Source organism: Sciurus carolinensis, chromosome 15 (assembly GCF_902686445.1).
Source record: "Sciurus carolinensis chromosome 15, mSciCar1.2, whole genome shotgun sequence".
Lineage (NCBI taxonomy): Eukaryota > Metazoa > Chordata > Mammalia > Rodentia > Sciuridae > Sciurus > Sciurus carolinensis.
Genome location: NC_062227.1, coordinates 4871133 through 4894824, shown reverse-complemented (window position 1 = coordinate 4894824; position 23692 = coordinate 4871133). Strand labels below are relative to the sequence as shown.

General features: G+C 44.5%; 1 protein-coding gene across 20 annotated transcripts in view; it reads right to left on the bottom strand.

Annotated features, from left to right (window-relative positions):
- Aopep (aminopeptidase O (putative)) overlaps positions 1 to 23692 on the bottom strand; it is a 316057-nt gene that overhangs the window by 233693 nt on the left and 58672 nt on the right. For all 20 annotated transcript variants that reach the window (XR_007105155.1, XR_007105156.1, XR_007105157.1 and 17 more), the window contains 2 exons: positions 11091 to 11232; positions 4987 to 5232 (listed from right to left, as the gene is read on the bottom strand). Coding sequence is in view for 13 of the 20 variants with exons in the window: in XM_047526141.1 (XP_047382097.1) it covers positions 4987 to 5232; positions 11091 to 11232 (388 nt within the window). In the remaining 7 variants the exon portion in view is untranslated. The remainder of the gene's footprint in view (positions 1 to 4986; positions 5233 to 11090; positions 11233 to 23692) is intronic.

Genomic DNA, 23692 nt, shown 5'->3' with positions numbered 1-23692 from the left:
TCAAAATACGTAAGACGTGTGTGCTAGCCAGGTGTCCCACCACTGAGCTACATCCAGAGCCCTAGAGCATGCGCTAAAATAATCCACAAAGAAATTTGAGAATTTGTTAAAATATGAGAAACAAATAACAACAAAAAACACATGCAAACCCAAAATCCAGAGAATAGCTCAAGAGTTGACAGCCATGACGAACTGAAAGGCATACTAATTTAAGGCTCAAAACCTGATTCCTAAGAGGAAGAATCACTGTAGTTGCATCCTGTCTTGAAACTGGGGGCTCACATCCCCTGATATTTAAAGGATGACTGTTTAAAAGTATGGTGGTTTTGGTTTAGGGGATCAAAAATTCAAGCAGAAGCTAACAAAGAACAAGCAAAAAACAATTCCCGAAGCTGTGAAACCTAGCTACTTAAGATAATGACAGAAATTTATGACTGCTTCCTTCCTCGGAGAAAGGAGCACAATTAGAAGGCTGGGAACAACAGGCCCTTTGTACCAGCATGTTGTGTTTAGCTTAGTCTATTTGGCATGGCTAGGAGATAAGAGTAAACAGGACAACACCCTGTCTGACCCCAGGAGGAGGGAAGCCTGCTCTGCTCATTCCTGGGCATGCAGAGGAGCACACTGTTCATTTGCAAACTGAGGTACTCAGACAATTGACTGTGCATGCTACAGTCAGGAAGGAGACAAGCACTCCCAAGTCTTTGCACGATCCGTCTTTCAATAACAAGTCATATGTAACAGGGAGTTTATAGTACTTCTCCACTATAAAGTGTGTTGAAGATATGTACGCAATTGATAATTATTTATCTAAACTATTTGTCCATTCTATTTGTGATCAGACCTTAAAAAAACTTAAAAACTAGGATAAGCAAACAAACACAGTTTCCCTCCTTGTGACCTACTGTGTCAAAAAGTTTGCAAGATATCAATCAGCAGCCAGCAGGGGAAAAAAAACATGATGATCTGAGACCCCTGTCTTCTCAAGAAGACTGCCAGCCTGGGTGCTCTGAGAGTTCTAGCACTGGAGAACTCTCGTCAAGGTCAGCAGCTAGAGGCCACTTGGGTTCCACCTGGCCAGTCATGAGGGGCACAGCACCTGTGGTTCCAAGAAAACCAAGACAAAACTGGACCTCACTTGTGGTTCTCTCCCCACGACACCAACCTCCTGGAATGATCAATCCTGACTCAACTGCTGCCAGTGGTTAATGTCTCTGCTCTTCCTCATGTGGTACACGGATGTCTCAGATGGCCACCCATGTCTCCTTTGTCACTTACATCTTAGTTGTTTTCATAAATAAGATTTTCATCCCAACTAGTTATGTCAAGTCCATGAAGACAGAAACCTCATCAACCTTGTTCAGCCTTAGAAGTGAACAAACACACCCACAATGAGGAAAGGAGCAAAAAGAACCTGTCATCAAACATGGGAAAGAGCTCAAGGCAGAACTGGTCACCTATCATCAACCACCCTGAGGCAATTTTGTTCCCACAATTTTCCCAGTGGGACCAGGGGTGAAATCACATGTGGGTGGCAGAGCTGGAGAGCAGAGCTAGGTGGCATTTTGATTTTGTGCACTAAACAGAAAATCACCACTCAGAAATAATTCACAGGAGATTCTTGAAATTCAAAAATGGAGGTGGGGGGTGTGAATGCCAGTAAGGTGGTTCAGACCGCCTAATTATGCATGGTGACATGTGACTGTGAACTGCTAAAGACAAATGCTGGAGCAAAGCATGTATTCTAAACACATGCAGAGTTTAAGACTGAGGCGCTCATTGTCAAGCACCTGTCCTACTCCATCAGCATCACCGCTGACCCAACAGTGCCAGTACTGCTCGCACTAGAAAGTGGGCCTGCTGCTCAGTCTGGACCTGAGACACGGAGAATCTGAGCGGTCAAGAGGAAAAGAGCAGAATGTTAACTCCCCAAACAGGAAGAGCTGTCTATCCATCAAGGACTCGTTTAAAATGCGATTGTCTTCACGGAGGCATCGCAGCACACAATCCAGAAAATGTTCCTTCTCAGCTCCCGACACAGCAGATTCAGTCTTCAAGGAATGCAAACATAAAATAACACCAAACAGCAAGCCCACACCTGCCGAGGGAGACCCCGCATGGGAAGGGACAGATCCACAGTGTCTTCAAGGCAAACTAGGGCTTCTCCTCTGACTCAGAAAGAACGAAAGCTCCTCTCCCCTGCACAGTAGTTCTGGAGAGGACTGGGGTGGAGGTGGGGGTCAATTAGTAATGACTCTGGTTATTTTAAAAGGTGACAAGAATCAAGAAATGCAGTACTGATAAATACTCTAGTTACTCCTATGCATGAAAAACATTCCAAATCCAAAAACACTATGTAGTGCTCACCTTCTTAAACATGGATTTGTCATTATTATACACTCAAACAATATAAATCAGGTTTTTTAAAAAAATTTTTTCTCCACTTAGCTGAAATACCAGATTAGGCTCAAAGGCAGAATCAAGGAGGAGAGTTTTAAGCTTCCACAAACTATAATATGTAATATTTAAAATACAGTAAAATCATTATGGATATAACCCAAAATTTAAAAAAAAATTCTTTAACAATAATTTACCTGTTTTAGGTCGCATAGGAAGTCTGAATGCCATTTGCCAAAAAAAAAAAAAAAAAATACTAAAGTGGTATAAAAGGGTACTCTTTATAATTAAAACCTGATCACTAAAAAAGTCCAGAGGTATGGAATTTATGATCTTGTATGCATGTTTATAATAATGGACCTGGGAAAGAACCAGCTAATGTATCAAGAGATCCTCTGCTCTCTCAACATATTATAACTAACAGAACACAGTGGCGGGTTACAGTGCGGAGGTCCTTTGGATGGCCCCTCCAAGTCTTGGGGATTCTTTATCCCGACCTAGAGTGCAGACTGACCTCCAAGACTGTCATTTTTGTTCCAGCTTTGCTTGACAGAACCTCAGGCAAAGCCTTAACCCTAAATAAAGCAGCAAGGCCCCATCGGCCACGTGTGGCTCAAGGTGTTGGGATCCCGGGAAAATCAAGCCAAACGAGTGGAATCCATTTAAGTCAGAATTTGAAAAACAAGAATTCCCCCTCTCCCCTTCCCAACTGGCAGTGGAAGATGCCACAATCCCCTTTCCACAGCTCAAATACAGAGAACAGTAATGAAGTCCAGGAAAACATCTAGACGAGGGCAGACTTTATTTCCACAGTCTGAAATGGAAAAAAAAAAGATATTTGACAACCAACCACAAATTTTTAAATATACTGTCCTCCTGTTTTTAAGCATAAAAGCAGTCTTGTTGCTGCTAAGTTATCATCATCATCCCATTTTTTGACATTTGTGTCCAGTAACATTTGGCCTTTGGGTACTTAGGTTTATTACTTTAAAAATACAAAGTTAAGCATGCTTAAATTACTTTAAATATCTCAAAAAGCGGCAAACATGCAATGTACCTGCCTGGGCATGCAAACTTGAAAAGAAAAGCTTTATAGAATGGCTGCAGGTCAACAAATTCTGGTTTTGGCAGCTGATGTCAGAAGGAGCTATAGAAAATACGGTCCTGCCCATGAAACCACTCTGCCTTTGGTTCCCTCAGGCCAGAACCTGGACCTGTTAGCGAACATGCTCCAAGAAACTACAGCTCTCATAAAGTGCTAAGAACTCCCAAATAAACATGCCCCCTCAAAACTGTATACAAATGAGAAACATTTAATGAACAACATTTCTTCACCAATAACTCTGCTTAAATTAAGTCCAGGAGACTCTTCAAAGGGACCAAAGAAGCCCCCTTGTTAAGACAAATTCTATATATAGACATCCAAGACAATTACATGATGCATGTAACCAAATATATATAATTATCCTAGTTCCTACATTCCCATTATCTTTATAAATATAGGATAAAAATCAGTCTAAATGACTTTCTCAGACCTCCTCAAGGATTAAGTCAAGTCAGCCAGCCTTTAAAAAGTATATGTACATAGTAAAGATCAAAAGCAAATGTTCTGGTCAGTTCTTTTCTACTCATGGGTTTTACTAAGAATGTGCACAGTTTTCAGGGAAAACACCACAAATGACAGCTGCTCAAAAGCATGGAAATTAATTGGCAGCAGGAATTTCCTTGACTAATAGGGAAAAACTCAAAGTCACATGTTTTGATGAGCTTATTTTTCCCATCCTTAGTCAAGCATATTCACTGTTAATGATTAAGATTTGCAAACAGAAATATAACCCAGGAAAATCCTGAGTACATTCTTTGTCTTTTCTCAGTGGAACACAGCTACTCATTGCTGAATGAAGAATGGCGTTAATGAAGGGATTATAGCTGTAAATAAAACGGGAGAAAGGTTCAACCTGCAGGAACCTGAACTTTCTGAGGAACCAAACCAAGACACAGGAAGAATAATGCATTGATTGTGTTAAAGAGCAGCAGCACAAGAGTAACCGCCCACCCGTGCCCTGCAGGAAGCCATCTGCTTTGAGCTGTTTGTCCAGCAACGAGGATGGATTTACACTGGTCCATCCACAGTCTCTCTGACACAGGCTCTCAAGTCCTTGCCTCGTGACCACTGGTGAGAATGGATGGGACAGCTGCTCAGGATTAGGCAAGTGGCCCATGGCCCTGGGACCAGGTCATGTTGCTGAGCCAGAGCGGCATGCTTCGACCTTGAACTCTTAGGATCACGCTCTCATCACCCACACTAACAGCTCTGATCGCCATGGTCACATACACCACTCCAGGGTACAGTGGGTTCTCAACTCCAGCAACGACGTGAGCTTTTCATTCTCAGGGCAGTTTGACTGGAGCTCATGACACCCACAGGCTCACATGGGCTTGAAGACTGACCCTCAAGTGAGCACAACAAGAACGGGCTACGTGGCCCTTCCTTCCTGATCAAGTGACAACTCTGAGAACTCAGGAGAAGCAAGAAAGAGTCTGAATTTCCGAAGCATGTGCTCCAAGTGCCACAACAGAACAACATACCTGGCCATCCCCAGACTTGGAAAGTTGGCAGGAACAATGAGTATATCCAGCCGGGAGAACGGGTGTGTTCCCAGGACAGAGTGCGCAGCAGAGAGGCAAGGAGGGATCAGAGGCACGAGGGTCTCCTGGCAGACATCCCTGAGGCACACCGGGGCAAAGACTCGATGAGGAATGACCTCCTGGGCAGTGGCAGAGGCATCCTGGAAGCGGCAGGGGTATTCCGTGTGACCACAAACACCAGCACACCTGGAGACGAACGGAGGAAAACAGACGCGCTTACTGCCATGGAGGTGTGGGACTCTGCAGACATGGGCCACCTCCAGGGGACAGTGGTTCCCACGGGCTCGAGAGCAAAGACGGTTCACTGAACCCTTGGCTTGCCTATTTCTGGAGAGCAGTGACAAAACGTTTACTGTCGAGCTTGAGTTGATGGAGCAGTTCAATCTAAGAGATGGATGAACTGGAGGGATGGGACCCAAGCTCAGAATACAACTACCTACCAGCCAAGCAAAAACAATTTCTTCCCTCAGTAACATGCTTTTAAATATCATCATGAGAAAAACCTTTTCCAAATCAGGACGAACTGTAACTCAGAAAGGAGGGGAAAGTGCAGCTAAGCTTAAGATAAAAATCCTGGAAATTTCCTAGAATGGAAGATTCTTACTACAGTAGAAGAAAGAGCCAAATGACAGTGGCAGGTACAAATTTTTCAAAGGAACACGGTCCACCTGACAGACAAGTGGTCTGGGTGTTCTTCACCAATCCACCTGGAGCTGCTGTTGAGGACCCAGAGGGTCTTCTGAGGCAATATTCCCCCAGGCCACTGTCACCACAAATGTAAAGGAGTTGACATTTAAGGAAATAGATCAAGCCCAGCCAGGGCGAACTGATCACCGCCAGTTATCCCCTCAAAGGCGCAGCTGAGGAGGACTCCTGGGACCTGACTGGCAGGCCTAAGGAGAGCCATCGACCCACCAAGACTGACTTCAAAGGGAAGCCTATTTTCTCACCTGCTAACATGCCCTTCGTGCAATGGAAAACCCCTTTACTTTACATTATGATTTTAACAGAAGATGCTCATTTGAGTCACAGTGAATACTAAAAAATCTTTAAATGCTGGCCTGTCACAATATGCACAGGCTCCAGGGACAATTCCTGTTCAAATTTATGAAGGGCCTTTCCTGCTTCCAGGCTGGCTCTCAGGAGGTACGCACAGCTGTGCACCTCCCCTGGTGCCCCCAGCCCTGAGGACACTTCATCATGGTTGGGGACGAGAAAAATGAATGGAGTGCCACAGAAACTTGGGCAGAATAAAGCGACAGGAGGAATATAATCACTGCCATTGAACTCTAGTCACATTCCCTGGATTGAAAACCTCACTTTGGTGAGTCAGCCAAGGTGCCTGTTAGTAAGCATGTAACTGAAAAGGCCACTGTGTCCACCTAAAGGCAAGTACCGTTTGGGGCACCAGTTCAGTCAAAGGTCTCACAAAGTGGGAATGAACCACCACAGGTTTCCTACTGTATTTGCACAGGCACATGTGAGCACAGTCACCTAAACTCATGCTCTCGGATGAAAAACTGTCAGAGCACGTTAGCAGTGGAGATCCTGAGGGTGTGCAGGCACCTCCTGGATAAAGTTGGGGCAAAGTTTAAATTCCATGAACCACAGTACAACAGTGCAAAGAGGCCCTTCATGTAGAAACACAGCCTGTTTCCACAAGGCAGGATTATTTCTTACAGCCAAGAATGCCAAAAGGCAGAGAATAGGCTGAGGTAGCCAAAGATACACCAAAAAAGTCCTTGTTCAAGGGAAAAGGTGAATGAGATTCCCTCGGGAAATATGTGGCCTTAGCCTAGCTACTGGAGATGATTCCAAGTGTGCATGACTTAGCACCATTTTCCATACTCAAAGTCTGAGAGAAAATGCAGTATTGCACGGCCATCGAGCTATGGGCAAGTGCGACCAGTAAGGCTCCCCCAAAAATTGGAATGTCAGAAGGAGGTAACTCACGCGATCTTACATGGTATTATGGTTTGAATGTGAAGGATCCCCCAAAGCTCATGTGTGAGACAATGCAAGAAGGTTTAGAGAAGAAACGGCTGAGTTACGATAGCTTTAACCCAATCAGTGAATTAATCCACTGACGGAATTACCTGAGTGGTACCTGAAGAGGCAGGGTGTGGCTGGAGGAGGCGGGCACTGGGGGCTGCCTTTAAGGTAGATATTGTATCTGACAAGTGGAGTCTCTGTGCTTCCTGATCATCATGTGAGCTGCTTCCCTCTGCCATACTCTTCAGCCAGGATGTTCTGCCTCACCTGGAGCCCTGAGGAATGGAGCCTGCTATCTGTGAAGACCTCTGAAACCATGAGCACCTAAACAAACTTTTCTTCCTCTAATTGTTCTTATCAGGTCTTTTATTCACAGCAGTAAAAAAGTTGACTAAAACAGAGGCCAGAAAGCCTGGACTTTGGCAGTTGCTCAGAGACCAGCTATGGCCTGAGGCAAGCAAGGGGGTATCAGGGACCTCTTTTCCCTCATCTCTCCATAGTCTCCCCAAAGTGGCTGCTGAGGAGGGAAGAGAGTGATTGGAAAGGGGTGTGGGGGAACTTCCCAGAGTGAGAGAAAGTTCTCTGTCTGGCTTAGGATGTAGACAGTGGTCAGAAACTCAGCAAGACAAATAAGACTTGCACTGTAGTGTATGCTAATTACACTTTAAAAATAAAGAAAACAACCTGAAATGATTCCTGACGTTTCTTCTTGCGCCGCTACCCCATGGAATGTGCTGCAGGAGCCCCATGGAATGTGCTGCAGGAGCCCCTCTGTCTCTGGAGAGTTGGGGGATGCACTTGCACCATCACAGAGTCTAGCAGAGACCCCACAGCCATGTGGAGAAGCTTCTCTCTCCTCTCAGGGCAACTTTCCAGTCTCTACACCTGTACGGAACGTGCCCCGTCCCCACCAAGTCTGCCCTTCTTCAGAACGAACTGCCCATTTTCAGTGCCTTTAATCATTTTTGCTGCATTTCGCTGGACTGCATCCAAGTTTCCGTGCCGTGCTTAAGCTGCATGGTCCCAACAGAAGCCTTGAGAGGTTAAACATAACACCAGATTCCCCTGTGGCTGGAGCCGAATAAAATTAATGAACTTTCGACAGTTTATCTGAGTGCCTTATAGCTAATGCCTTTACTAAAATGCTCACCCAGAGAGGGCTGAGTGCGTGAACTGGCGCTGGAGGAGGGGATGCTCTTCCCATAATTTAGCCCACATGAACAGTGATCAAAAGTTCAGTGACCAATCTTCTGGCCAAATTTCTGGAACCCAGATGACAATTTAGGCAAATAAAAGCCTGGGGTATATAAGCCCCCTGTAAAAGTTAGATTTCCATGAATTGAATTGGGGGTCTCAGGGGTTTGAAGTAGAAAGGGGGATGGGGAAGACAAGGGGGACCAGATGTGAACATAACCAGAAACACCGCTGCGATCGGCACTGGAGAGCAGCTCTGCTGGCCAGTCAAGCAGAGAGAGAGATGTCATGGGTAAATAGAGCCACTTTCTGCTGACTAGAGATGGTAGGCATGATGAAGCCAGGGCAGGATTAATATATGTAAGTTACTATTTTATCAGCAGTACCCTTCTGATGGACAAGCATGTTAGTAAATGAAGGCAAACCACAGGTATGGTCTGTGAGGAGGGGAGGGGCCCATTCTCAGGCCTCTGCTTCCATGAAAGGGCATACTTTCCAAGGGAGGCACACTGGACCTCTCCCTCAGCTTCCCTGATTGGATCAGCCACTTTGGACTTGTCTTTTTGGACCTTTTTGCCCACACAGGGCCTCTATCCTGCGATAGGCGGGTTGTGACCTGTGTCATGGAGGCTGTGCCAATCTAGTAGGAAATGGAGTATTAGCCCAATGAGACCCACACAGGAGCAGTCCCTCAACCCAACTCTCGTCAATGACAGAACCTTTATTTGATCTCCTTCTGTCTGTTCCTCAACTGGTTTTAAATGTAGGAGGACAAGAGAGGAATAGTATTTATCCCATTCTCCAAATCCCAACAGGAATTTTAGGCATCATCTCTTCCCAGAACCCCTTTTGATCTGGCCATATCCATCTTTCGGAATGATGGGTGCCAGACCAGTGAGAGGTCACTGCATTTGCTGCTGGGCAGGAAAGAGAACACACATAGGGAATGGCCACTGCCCTCTCCCTGCCCCGATCTCCTGGGAATATGGCTAAAAAAAAAGGCACAATAGCAAATTTCTTTCTTTGCCTTCTTTAAACCTTTCTAAGGCACACTTTTTCAACAGTGCATCTCCTTATGATGGAACCTTGAGGCTTGAGGCGAAGCCTTCACAGTTCCTTCACTATGAAGATGTTGGGAACTCATGCACAAAGCCTCCATCCTACAAAAGTGTGGCTTTGCCCAAAGAGCCATATTCAACTATATGAATGGCTCCTTCCAGCTCAAAGGCTCTCTACTTGTCCTTTCTGTTCCAAGATGACACATTACAGTCAGTAACAGAGGCTTGATCATGGCAATGACTCTCCAGGAAGGTCGTCACTCAGAATCCAGGTGAATGTTTTGGATATATATATTATTTTTAAGTCTCCAGGTGAGATTATAAATCACCTCTGCAGAGAGTCAGGCCTGAATGTGAATCCAGATATTGTGACTCAGTAGGTATAAGAATATAAATGAGTTACTATCTCAGCCTCAGTGTCTTTATCTATCAGAGGAAATATACCTTACAGGCTTATATTTAGGACTAAATGAGACAATATTTAGGTCAAGATTTTTCCTGACTTTAAACAACCAATGGCTTCTGTATCAATTCAGGACAGGTTAAGATATGCTGCAATAACAAACAACCCCAGTGTTTCAGCAGCTCAACATAAGAATGTTTATTTCTTGCTCATACCAACTCCACTGTGGATCCAATGACATTCTGGGGCACCTACTCCTCACTCAGAAATTCAGGCTGCCCACAAATGCAAAATGAAGTCTAGACTACGGCCCCAGTGCAGGGGAGGAGGGCACCGGAGGGTCTCACGTACAATTAAGCGTTCCCACATGAAAAGAGCTTTTGTCCTGCTGTCCACAATTCTCTTCTTCCCTCAAGAGGATGTGAGTGAAATCTAGTAAGCAAGAATATTCTATACTGCTTAGTTAACAATCCAAAAAAGGCATATTGCTGACCAACAAGTGGAAATTGCTCCCTTTTGCCAAAAAGCAAAACGTAGGCAATAAGACATGCCGGTTGGAAGACAGAACACATGGCTTCATCTCCTAAGAGACCAACGCTGCAGTCACTGCAGCCAGAGGAAGAGCAGCCTGCAAGAGAAACCACTCAAGGAATGAGTGCCAAGGGTCGCCTGGCTGTCTGAGGGTAGACCAGTCAGCTGTACCACTGCTCAGACTTTCACCACCCAGAGGCACTGCCCTGGTGGCTCAGCCGAGCTCCGAGTAGCAGTGCTGGGACCAGAGCGTGAAGCATGTGTCTGTACCCATCTGGTGCAGTCCCTCTATTGGCTCCAGGTTAGAAACAGGTGAGCATCTGGGGAGCTGCCGGTGAACAGCCGGAGGCCCATGCCAATGTGTAAAAGCCACACACTGATTTTCTGAGCCACTCCAAAGAGAAAATCCCCACTGAGGTCAACAAGGCCCCACAGCCTTGGGAAAGCTTCCTGGGTCAATAAGCTCCACTGAGGAGGTCATCCCTACAGTGCAGCCCCAATGGCAGCCACAGCGCCAAAACCGCGATCCAGTAGACCAGCTCTGCCTCCTGGTAACCATGCTTTTGAGCAGACAGGCAGTAGAAAGCAGGGCGCAGGGTGCGCGGGGAGCAGGGTGCTGGGCCTGAGGCTCCTCTGCTTAATCCCAGCAGTGTTTCACCTGCGCTCCGAGGACTGCACATGCATCCTCCTCTCTTCCTGCATCGACAGCAGGCCTGCGTTCTGCCTCTGCTCTCCTTCCTTCCCAGGAGGCCTGAACCCTATTTGGGTAGCTTCTCGGCAGAGATGACTCACATTCCCAGGGCCTGGAAAGATGCATCATCCCGCTCCCTCAGGGTCTGTGTTTCAGCCAGTTCCCAAAAACAAACCTGAAGTTGGCCTCGGGGGATGGGAAGGGCCGCTCTGTCACCAGATCCGTCTCCGACTTTATTTCTGTCCAGCATCCCACTGCGATTGTGAAGGTGGAGGCGGGCATCGGCATGGTTACGTAGTAATGCCAGCTTGAGCACCCTGAGAAGAAACAAGAACCACAGTGAGGCTGCTGGGCCTTTCTTGATTTCTTCTCTTGAGATATGAGGAAAGCCTGTGGGTAAGAGCCCATTCCTGCAGGCAGGGCACCCCAGCTACAGGGGCAAGACTCCAGGTCTCCAGGAAAGCAGAGGGATGACGTTTCAAAGCTGCCAAGGAGGCCTGGGCTCTTACGGCTATCAGTCGAAGCCTTGCAGTGAGGCTGAATAGCAAGAGGTGCTGAGGTGGTTACTCACAGTTGCCAACACAGAAGGGCATAGCCAGCATCCTACAGAGACAAGCATGCGTCTCCCTCATTCTTACTGCCCAGCACTGTATTTGGCATCAAAAGAAAGCACAACTGATATATTCTAAAGGAATGAATGATCATTTCTGCCCGGTAACTAAACTATTCTTCCTAAAATGGGTCAAGCTAAAATGCCTATAGTAGAAAATATATGAAACAAAGGACAGGAAACTCCTGGGTTTTAGTTCCAAAGTTAAAACAAATTAGCTACAAAAGTTCAGGTCTTAGCCCCCATCCTGCCAATCCATTCAGCTGATCTCCCACTCCGCCATGAGCAGATGAAAAACAGGAGCAGAGACTTTAGTGGGGCCACAAGGCACAACTAGTTCCTAACAGGGCTGTCCCCCCCAGGTGAGGGTGTCCTCTCCTTTGGAAAGCTTTGATCAAAGGGACAAGTGACTGTTAACTTACCAACACTGTATTTGCCTTAGATGGGAAAATGACATTAATGATTCTGAAATCTGCATGAATCACACTATCTGATTTAGCACAGCACTGCTGACGCGTGTGCTATAACTGATGCTGTCTTAACGTAGATATCACCTTACATTACAAAACACATTCCTCCATCCCTCGTGTGCCCAGAGGGGAGCTTCCGTTAGAGTAACACTTCTCTGTCAGCCCACTTGCATGAGCTATTATTCTCCACTTGAAATGTTACAGGGTCTCACACCCATGAGCAGCCTGTGATTGTCCCATTTGGTGAGTGAGCAGATAAGATGTCAAATTCAGGGTTGAAATATTGACATGCCCACATGGGCCCTAACATGACATTTTTCTAAGTGTTTTGCCACTTAAAATCAATGATAAAGGTTAGATTTTGATCTCCATATGGCTGGCCCCTTTATCAACTGATTCTGAACTCAGGAGGGTGTTTATTACCCTTTGAATTCAATAAACTTAGATTCAAAGAAATATGCTATGGAATTTCTCTAATGAACAACAGAATTTTAAATAGGAAGTAAAGACTTAAGAATAAGTATGATTTCTGGTGCAATTCAAGCCTGGAAGTCACTGGAGGAAACATGTGAAAAACGATACAGAAAGGCATGCTGGGAACCCAACACAGAGGTAGCCATTCTCCCCTTGCCAGTAAGTTTCTTCCTGCTTCTAGAATCAGGGTGGCCATTCTTTTTTTTTTTTTTTTGAAAGAATACCAAACTATATTTACTGTTCACAGTAGTAAAGGGACAGGTTATGTACAAATTGGTGAACAGGATGGCCATTCTTGAGATCCCTCTTTCTCAGTCAACCAAGAAGCTGAGGCATGGCCTTTGTTAAAGAGATAATCAAGTCCAATGATTCTGGAACCAACTAGTGATTTACGTCACTCTCACAGCCTTAGGAGAATCACTGCCTGCATCCCCCGTCAGTGGGAAGAGGGTAAGGACAGTCATAGAAGTCTTGGTGAGAGCGGCGTGGCCCCGGGGTGGCTGCTGCACCACCTCCACCTCAGTTTCTGCCCCTGAGCTCCCTGGCTCCCAGCAGCCTGCTGCCCTGTGACGGCTCCATGAAGAACTCAGCTTGCACTGGATAACACCCAGAGAGCTGGGTAGGTAGGGGCGGGCGAGAGGAAGGAGGAGGAAAGAAGGCCTTGGTCTAAAGGAATATTCTGAAGGGCCACATTTCTTAATCAGAGGGCTCTGGACAGCCATTATTTTTCTAAAGTACGTTTTCGAGTGTTCACTGTGGGTCCAATCTGAATTCAAAAAATTCAAACAGGAGGCTCAATAAAAAGTAGCAATGGCGAGGCGTTCAGATAAACATGGACGCATGACTGCATCGGCCATCTTCGCTTCCTCCCAAGCCTCGAGAACAGGGAGAACGGCGTCGGCGACAGCTGCAAACACTGGAGGCCAGAATGCAGACGGCAGAGAGGCAGAGTCGAGTGGCACGGCAGAACCGCGCCCTCAGTCAGTCAAGGAGGAAAGGAAGACACACGCTGGGAGGGGACCCAAACCACTGGGTCCCTTAACCCCACCTTCAGAAACCTCATTATTGGGCTGGGGATATAGCTCAGTAGAGTGCCTGCTTTGCATGCATAAGGCCCTGGGTTCAGTTTCTGGCACCAATAAATAAATAAATAAATAAGATCCCTCATTATGAAATGTGGGAATGAAGACAAGACCTCACAAGCTTCCAGAAAGAGAAGAGAAGGAAGAGAGGAGGCTTACATACAATAAGGACATTTTCAGACATGCAGAGTCTCAAAAATTCACCTCCTACGCACCATATTCTCGGGAAGTTACTAGACTACATAAAGTATGCTTCAGAAAGAGACAGTAAACCATTAAAGAAGACAAAGGAGCCAGTGCAGGAGAGAAAGAGGAAGCCTGCAGAGCGACGGAGGAGCTGGACAGCCAGGAGAGAGGGCATTGCGCAGGCAGCCGAGGGACCCGGAGATGCTGCAGAAGGAGAACCCAGAGAAAACCAAGCAGCTGACCATCCTAAAAGGAATCCTGAACAACTTTCAAAGATAGGCTTGACAAAACCAAGAAAATGGGGAGGAAAACAAATAAAACACCATTGTTAACTCCAAGAAAAACCAACACATACGGAAACCATAATGTAGTCACAATTTCACTACTAGACTCAGCTCTTGATGACAAAGATATAATACAAAGAACGGTGACCTAAGTATTCTGTGACATGAATCACACCGGGAAGACGGGACTCGGGGAAGGAAGCGCGGACGACAGGCTGGAGAAAGAACCCAATCTTATCGGCGCAGTGAGAAGACCACACCTGGACAACCTCAAGTCCCACGGAACCGCACGGAGATGACACTGACATCGCTGTGAGCTGCGCGGCACTGGTGACTTCTGAAGAGGAGTGAGGGCGGGGTGGATACAGGGGGTGCTATCGGGGAGGCAGTACAACAAACCCAAGAGAATTATTTGACGCTATTGCATTTTTAATGTAAAATAATTCAAAACAAAACCAACTAATCAAAGATCAAAAGATAAACAACAGAAAAAGAGCAACATATTTGGTCCTGAAATACTATCAAAACGATAAAATGTAGCTGGAAGAGGCAGTCCACAGAGAAGGAGCAGGCACTGCTCCAGTAGCAAGTCCTCTCAGGAACCAAACACTGAGCACAAAGGTTTCTAGGTTCTGTGCTGAATTTTTAACCTGATTTTTTTGCTGCAAGTCTAGTTCTTGGTACCATCTATCTAAGGCCTGGGCAAGACGGGACTTACGGAAACCACAGGAACTGAAACTGCTTCCAACAGCAGTCCCTGCTGAGATAGGAGGTCCTCACAGGATTCCTACGCAAGAGACTGCCCAGTGACATCACATCCCAGCACCTTTGTCAGAATAGCAGGTGAGGCGCTAGGAGCCATGAAGGGATGTGGCAAGGAGGAAGAATGAGATAAGGAATAAAAAAAATTGCCAGTACCTTAAATAACCCAGAGCTGGAGAGCGAGGTAGCCACAGTGATGGCAGAACCTGAACTGAGTCTGCCGAGAACATTTTAGAACCGTCAGTCCTCCCTCAAAGGCTGCTCAGGGTTAAATAATGGAAACAACGATTGAAAATGTAGCTCAAACTTGTATTTTGAGTGCTAAAGAGGATGCCCTTCTGCACAGCCCACTGTGTTTTACGTTCTTAGATTCCTATTAGCAGGGCTCATTTGGAACAAACTGCTTCACACTGCAAACTTTCAAAACAAAACCTTTAGGGGCTACCAAGTGACAAACGGGGGCAGATCAGCAGATGGGGCCATTAGGAACCAGCCAGGAATCCAATTGCCAAGGACTGTGGCTGACCCACAGTGTTTCCCAGGAAGATGATCTGGCCCTGAGCTTCTTGTCTCCATCTTGGGTGAAAGCGAGAGCCAGTGGTGAGATCATGGAACCCTTCCACAGGCGAGGGAACATTTTCATTAGCTCATTACTATGAGGACATGCCCAGTGTTGCTTGGTAATAAAGTGTCTTCTGAGTTATGCTGATTATTCCACTCAGCCCCATGTTGCTTCATGAAGACTGTTCTCTGCCACAGGAAACACCTACCTCATCCTTACATAACTACAAGAAATGTAAATAACGAGGTGGAAATACTGCCCCCGAAAGCAGAGCCTGCATTCCAAAGACAAAGAGAAATCATTCCTGGATTGGCTATTGTTTGTGATAAGACTATGGTACAAAGGGAACTGATGCGCGTCTATTCTGATGTGTGGTCAGTGGGTTGAATTCCAGCTCTGGATGCTGGGGCTCCACAAGCGCCAGTCTGGGTACAGTGCTCAACCTCGGTAGGCATCAGGGCCCCAGTGCATTACAGGGACGGTCACAGCATCCGACTCGTATGATTAAGTTAGGTAATACATACAGAAACCACTGGGCATGATGCTCAGACACAGTGTTTGTCCTCATGATCGTCACTGTTGTCGTCACTGGCATCATCTGCAAGCTCTCCTGTTCAGAGCGGCCTCTCCCTGTTGCTCAGGAGGCAGAGGCGAGGGCTATTTGGAGGTATGGCTGCCACATGTGCACCAAAACCCGTGACCTGATGAGGCCCACATATGGGGTTTAAGGTTGAATGGCATTAAAACACAGTGCACACAAAGCAATCCATTTAAAAAGGAGCCTGACAGCCCAGAGGGGGCATCCTGTATGACTTCATATAGAATGGACCATTTGGAGACCATTTAAATGGTGTTTCCTTTAAATGAGCCATCCTCGATAAAACAGTAAATGCCTTCATTTTCCTTTTTTGATTCAACCCACTTGCACTAGACTGCTTTGCTATACCAGCTGCAAAACAAAGAACATGCTACACTTGAAAAACCTAGAGTTTTCCTCTGCAAAAGTCCAAAGACCATCACACGCCTGCACACTTTCACAGATAGGCCTGGATTTATTCGTAAGGCTGGCAGAGAGGGGGCAAGAGGAAGGGGCCCCTAACTGAGCAGGCTCAAGCAGCATCCAGCTCACCCTCCCTTCTGGACAGATTCTGCAAAGGTGGACTTCTGAATAGTTCTGAGATTTCACCCTCCAGTGAAGAGGGAAAAGGGAGAACACGATGGAGTAGCCGTTCACGGAGGAGAGAGAACTCTATGTCCTAACCTTGACAACAACTTTGCTAATTATTTGAGAGAAGAAAAATCAAAACATGGTAGTCCTTTTTACCCTCCTCTTCTAGTCATGCCCACTACTACCGGTGCACTAAACACGAGCCATATGCAAAGTCAAGTCTCGTGCACTTGGACAAAAAGCCACACCACACACAGACACCACCCTGCTTCTGCAGAGGCGAAGGCAGGCTATTTATCTTTGCACACTAAGCATCTCATAGAACTCATATTTAAAGAGTCACTGTTTTCACTGAAAATTAAAACAGGCACATAAATCCCTCCTATTAAAAGCATCCATGTACCTTTAAACCTTTCCACTCCAGGTTACACAAACAGCAGGAAGCATGTGGGAACATCAAATTGATGCATGCTTTTATATAGCATATCAGATTTCTTTCCTCGGTTCTAACACAGCCCTGCTTACTTCCTACCTCAAGACCATTTCTTTCTCTAGCCCCAATTCCTTCTTTCAGTTTCCTGCCCAAACTATTCCACATATTAAAGATTATTTTGTAACAACTTTGTATCACAACTTAAAGATGCTTAACAATGTGTATAGGAATGCATGTATTTATAAGTGCATATAGATATGCCACATGATAATGTATATATTATACCCCTTAAAAGTATATATTATCTACACACATATGTAATATATGCATAAAAAGGAAGGAAAGCTCCCCATTTTGGCTGCCGCTCCCCTCTTGGCCTGCTTCTCAGTGCTTAGGTCATCCAGCAAACCCCAGCTTTCTTAGTGTCACTACTTCTCAGATGCCAAGTCTACACATTTTGATTTTTTGGGGGGTTGGGGTTAGCAGGGATTGAACTCAGGGACACTCGATCACTGGGCCACATCCCCAGCCCTTTCTTAAATTCTTTTATTTAGAGACAGGATCTCCCTGTATCGCTTAGCACCTCGCTTTTGCTGAGGCTGGATTTGAATTGGCAATCCTCCTGCCTCAGCCTCTCAAGCTGCTGGGATTACAGGCGTGCACCACCACGCCCGGCTTCACATTCTGATTTTATGAGCTAGTGCCACCCTCCTGAATACCCATGGTGTGACTGTCTTTCATTAGTTCTCCTCCATTATTGCACAAAGATTGTAACTGGCACTAGAACAAAGGAGACAGGAAGGCCCTGGGTTGGTGTGCACCAGCACTGCCTAAGCAGGGCGATGTGCCAGGGCAGGCTGCAGGAGCCGACAGGGCTGAGTCTCCTTCCCTGAAATGGGGTAGGGCCTCAAGCACAGGAGCCCCAGGAGAGAATGACCTTGGAGCTCTTCTAGTGAAGCAGGTAAAAGAGCGCCACCTACCGAAGCAAGAACACAAGCGCTACTACAGGTGGGGAGGCTCTCCTTGCCGGCTGAGGGCATTCCCACGGGAAGACAAGGCACAGGCTTGTCATCCCCAGTCTCCCTGGACAGTCTGATCTATGACGCAGATGATCAGTTCACTTTCAACTTCAGTACAAATGGACCAGTGGACTGGACACCAAGCTGTACTGCTCCAGATGGTGGCGGGTAAACTTTAGTATTTTATTCACATGAGAATTATGAATATCAAGTCTCAGACAAAACGCCACAGCAGTCAGGACTGGCACATACATGCCTGTGGCATCACCATGATCCAAAAGAGACCATGATGACTTCTGCACATGCTGCATATGCACAGAGCGGGGAGTGCACGCAAGACAGTCGATGACGTATCACAAAAGTAAAGAATTAACTGACAAAGACTTAAAAAACACAACAGCACCGTGTGAGCCAGCCCTGGCTCGCCAGCAGCTTTCCAATGGGAAAACGTGAACACATGTGCTCTGCATTCCAGCCCCTTATTGTATGTATGGGTACCACCCCAGAATTAAGTTTCCAGTACTAGAAACAAGAAGCTTTCTCTACTTTGCATTTCTCTTTGTGGGGAACACACTTAATCATAACCATTCTTAAATGCCTTTTAATTTACCATTTCCTTGTATGTAATTCTTAGTTGCATACTGTGGGAGCAGTCTAAATAGTATTGCTCATTTTGAGCCATCAAAAGGGAAGAAAAGTTGGCTTTCAACTGCATGCAGGAGGGTCTGGACCCTGAAATCTTGGCTTTTTCCTGGAATTTCCCACACAGTCAAGAGAGAGAATGTCAGAGAGTTGGTCGACTGGGCAGGCATTTTGTCCAGAATGAAGTAATGTCTACAGTCTCGCTGTTGCAAAGAAAAATAAAATCAGATCCTATGCAAAGGCACATGTCATTTTTAACACCTTTCACTCACTCACTCACGCTTTTTCTCCCTCATTTGAAAGGCGCTTAGACAGTCTTGTTCATCTTCCTGAGGCTTCCCAAGAAAAACAGAGGGAGGGGAATTTTTTAGGAAGTAGAAATATGCTAAATTAGACTCTATAAACGAAAAATTACCAGAGAAAAATAATAATGTCCTTAGCCAATTTTTTTTCTTTTAAAATTTATGGATGCTGGAGAAAAGGCATAAACTCAAATCAGCAGCACAACAAAAGAAATGAGCTTGAAATCACTTTTGTCACTATCAGTAGAGGTTTTTAAAAGTTCCTTCCATGAACATATTCCTTTTGCCTGATTAGACAGACCACAGGTACTCGATGAATAAATATTTGAGCACTTATTATATACAAAGCATAATATTGAGCACTGGGTCTCTGCACTCAAACAGTTTGGCTACATTTGGGCAGGAAATACAGGCAACAATAACCCTACTGCCCAAATGGCTTTATGCTGAGGAAACTGAATAATAAATGAGTCAAACAAGTTAATCTAAATCTATGGCCTTGACTAGGCCTTCTTGAAAATATATAATGACTATTCAGCTAATAAAATTCTTAAGATGGTCATTACCCTACAGCCCAAACCATTAGCTTCCTTTTTAAAAAGAGTTAGAAGGAATGATTTCCCTCATGGAGCACAGACTCTGAGTCCCTGCCCAAGGGCTGCTGTCATCTCCGCTGCTGCTATCTACTCCCAGGTGCTTTGGCTTCTTTCGGGAAATCAGCTGGGGGCCCGCAAATGAGCTAATCAGGTTGATGACGTGTCACTGTGATGGAAACCGTGACTTGAGGGGCCAGGTTTTGCCACTCATGTTTTCAAGGGCAGCTCTTGGTTTTAAAGGGCATTGTGTACAACAGAGCAGAGGTCCTATGAGACCACTCTGCCAATCACAAAACACGACTTGGAGAGGAAATAGTATCACCTTATATCCACAGACCCTTTCTCTCCAAGAGGTGCCATGCATTTGTAGACATTATTCCATCCTCAGAACAGCTGCTCTGGGTTCTGGCAAAGAGCCTTATTAGCACTGTGGTTGCCCTCTGCTAACCCCAGCTGTGGGCTGCAGGAGACACTGCAGCACTGTGTGCAGACGCCTTTCTCCATCTAGCTTAGCCCCTCCTCGGGGTGCATGGTAAAATCTACTATGTGATATCATATGGGGGCAAGTAGTATGGGCACAAGCAAATCACAGGGAACAACTACTGTTTTATAACTCTGCACTCAACTGGTAATTCTGGGGGAAAAAATGTCCACAGACATTTTCCTGGAAGTATCGAAGTTTTCCATGAATATTTTAAAGTTAATTCTTATTTTAATTTTTGATGATAATCTTCAAATAGATAGATCAAGGACAGACAGACAGACAGATATGGCAGAAGTCAGAGGTCAGAAAACCTTTTTCTGTAAAGGACCAGGGAGGAAATATTGTAGGCTTTGTGGGTCTTTCTTACAGTTGTAGCACAGAAGCAGCCCTAGATAATGGCCATGGATCCAATAAAACTATTTATAGGGACAGGCAGGGGGTTGGATCTGGCCAGTGAGCTGTAGGTTCCTGGTCCCTGAAAGCATTTGGTTATGAGTGAGTATTGCCAAATGACGTCAGAGTTCACGCCTGCATTAGCTTGTGCAATTGCACATTTGTTGGGAGATAATGAAAAAAGAACCTAAGGATGATGCTTTTGCCTAAGTAAAGGCCAGATGATATCACTGCATGCTGTGTAGGCAAAAGTTTCATAGCAGGGACAAGAAAAGTGATGGAAAGGTGGATCATCACACAGCTCAGAACAGGACAAAGTTCAACCTCAAAAACAAACAAACAAAAAAACTACAGGGAACACTCAGTTCCACATTTGTATTGTGAAAGGCAATTTTATTCCAGCAAAATATCAACCTTTATATCTATTTTAAGTTTTTAATTTGAATTTTAATATTTGGAGTTTGATCTGTTTTATAATTTTATTTTGGCAAGAGTTACAAACATACAGAGTTTATATCTAGTCTTTATAGTTTTGAATATATCATTCTGATACCAATAATTTACATGGATCTTGGTAAATCATGAGACTATTTTTTTCTCTCAAAAAAGAAAAATAATGATTAAGTTTGAGAAGCACAGCCATCTGAACCGCAGGGCCAAACCATGAGTGAGAAAGTCCATAAGCAATGGGGAGGACAACCACATGGCATCCTGGCAGGTACAGTCTTCACACGGAAAATGAAACAGGCTGGAAGATTCTGGAATCAGTGCCTGCTCAACCCAGCAGCGTTTCAAAACACACACACTTGTTTCAGCATGGCAGGAAACCAAATAGAGAGGGCAGAGAAAGGCCCAGAACTTGACCAGAAACTGCCAACAGGACAGCAAAGCCTGGATAGAGAAGCCAGGCGTACCAGCTGGCTCTGCACCACTGAACTGAGAAGGGGTTCAGCAAACACAGGGACGATGAATAGACCAAAGGAGAGCAACGTACTTTATCCTGTCTGTTGGGTCACAGGAGAGAGGAAAGCCATGAACGCTGTGGAAGAAGATCAAACCAAACCTGCAGAACAGAAGTAAAAGAAGACCTCATCATTAGGACTCAGGAAGAACAGGCCTGGGAAATCGATTTGCTACAGAAACCAAAACCAATTTAGGAAACTGGCCTTGTCATTATGAGATCAGAAGGTATAACGTCTATGAAATAACAGTAAAAAAAGTCAGAAGAAGATGTCAGGCTGAAATGGAAGTAGTAACAGATTGACATCAAAAAAACAAAAAGATTTTTTTTTTTAAAGGAGGATTGAAATGTCACCATGACATAATTTACACAGAGTGGAATTAGTAAAGAACAAATATGTCACTACAGAAAAGCAGTGGAACAGAGTGTAAATAATAAATGAAAAGGCAAGCCACCCAAACCCAGAGAATACTTTTGTAGTACATGTATCTGGCAAAAGGCTAAAGTCTAGAGCATTATAAAAACGTATTCTTATAACCTACGGAACTAAAATACCCACATTCAAAAAAGGCAGAAAATGATTCGAAGAGATGCTTTTCAAAGAAAAACATAAGAACACCCAACAAGTGAAATGCAAACTAAAACCACAATGAGATGGTATTTCACACTCAGTCAGAGGGCCAAAATTCAATGGACTGACAATGCCAGGTGCTTAGGGTGATGAGTGGCAACCAGAACTCTCACACATTGCTGGCAGGAATATAAAAGGACACGACCACTTTGGACACAGTTTGGTAGATGCCAAATCCTAAGTATAAGTTTAGAAACTTAAACATATACTTTTAATATGCTCTGACAATTCCACTCTTAGGTATTTGCCCAAGAGAAGTGAAAACCATGTCCGTAAAAGTCTTATACATGAATGTCACAGCATATTTTTCAAAACAGCCAAAACAATCCACATGTCTACCAACAGGCGAGGGGATAAACTGTGATTTATTCAACACAATGGATGGCTAATTCATCAATTAAAACACAGAATAAGCTACTGACAGCTGCAGCCATGTGGACGAATCTCACAAACACCACGCAGAGTGAAAGCCGCCAGATGTCAGAACTCACACCGAACAACTGCACTGAGATGGAATTTTCTGTAGAGATGTAAAGTAGCTCAGGGGTTGACCAGAGAGGGGCAGAAGGACTGAGTACAGGGCGCAGGGGATTGCTGGGGTGATAGAAATGCTCCAGGTCACCACCGTAGACATCTGACAATCTCACTGAGTGATACATTTTAAATGTATGCATTTATTATATGTAAGTTAAACTCTAGTAAAGTTCATTCAAAAGAAAGGCACCATATCTAGATTTGTTCTGAAGTTTTTAATTACAAAAATTTTTTAAATGTAATTTTTCTGAGTAGCTAGACAGCAAAACCAGACTACTATCAAAGAATAAAAAAAAAATGTTGACAGATTTCAAGAAATACTAAATAAGAGATGATAGTAATAACATTAATAATCATTTAAGAGGGGAAAGAAGCGACTCAAGAAGTCTATATCTAGCCAAGAACTGTTCATAAATGAATGCAACTAAAAGTCAACTTAAATAAGAGGGTGCTCAGCAAACATGCCATACGCCCACCTCCATAGAAAAAAAAAAAATTAAAGCCTTTTCCCAGTCAACTGAGACAAATCAAACTTAAGAGCTCAAGAATGAAGAAAGTTATTCCTAGAAGAAAAACTGTAATACAAAAACAGAACACAGACATGAGACAAAATCCCTGATTTTATTAATTAAAATTGAGGGATGCAGGTGAGGAAAAACATCAGAAGTAAACACCCATTAAATTCCTTATTTGATATTGTGTGGAGTCCACAGCTTCTAGTTAACTAAGTTACGAAACATCCATTAACAAAACATTCTGTAGTCTTAAAAATAATGAAAAAGCTATGAATGTTCTGACATAAAATATCTACGAGCTAAATTTATTCTAAAGAGAGAAGTGCAATTCAAAAACATATATAGTGTGTCACGATTTATGAAACAAAAAAGAAAAAGTTACACAAGCAAAATTGATCACCGTGGTTGTGCTGGAGGGAGAGTTACCGAGCAGCTGGGAAAGAGGAGGAAGAAAGAGACTTTAATGCAACTATTTTGTCTTTTTTTCATTTGTGAATGTTATCTACTTTAACAAAGATTTTAAATGTATAATTTGCCTTGTTTTGCCTTTAAGAATCAAATAAATATTCATTGAGGAATTCAGTACAAATATAAATCTAGTTTATGATAAAAAAAAGATATCACAAACAGAAAAGTTACAATAAGTGATCTTAGAGGAACTGGTTTTCT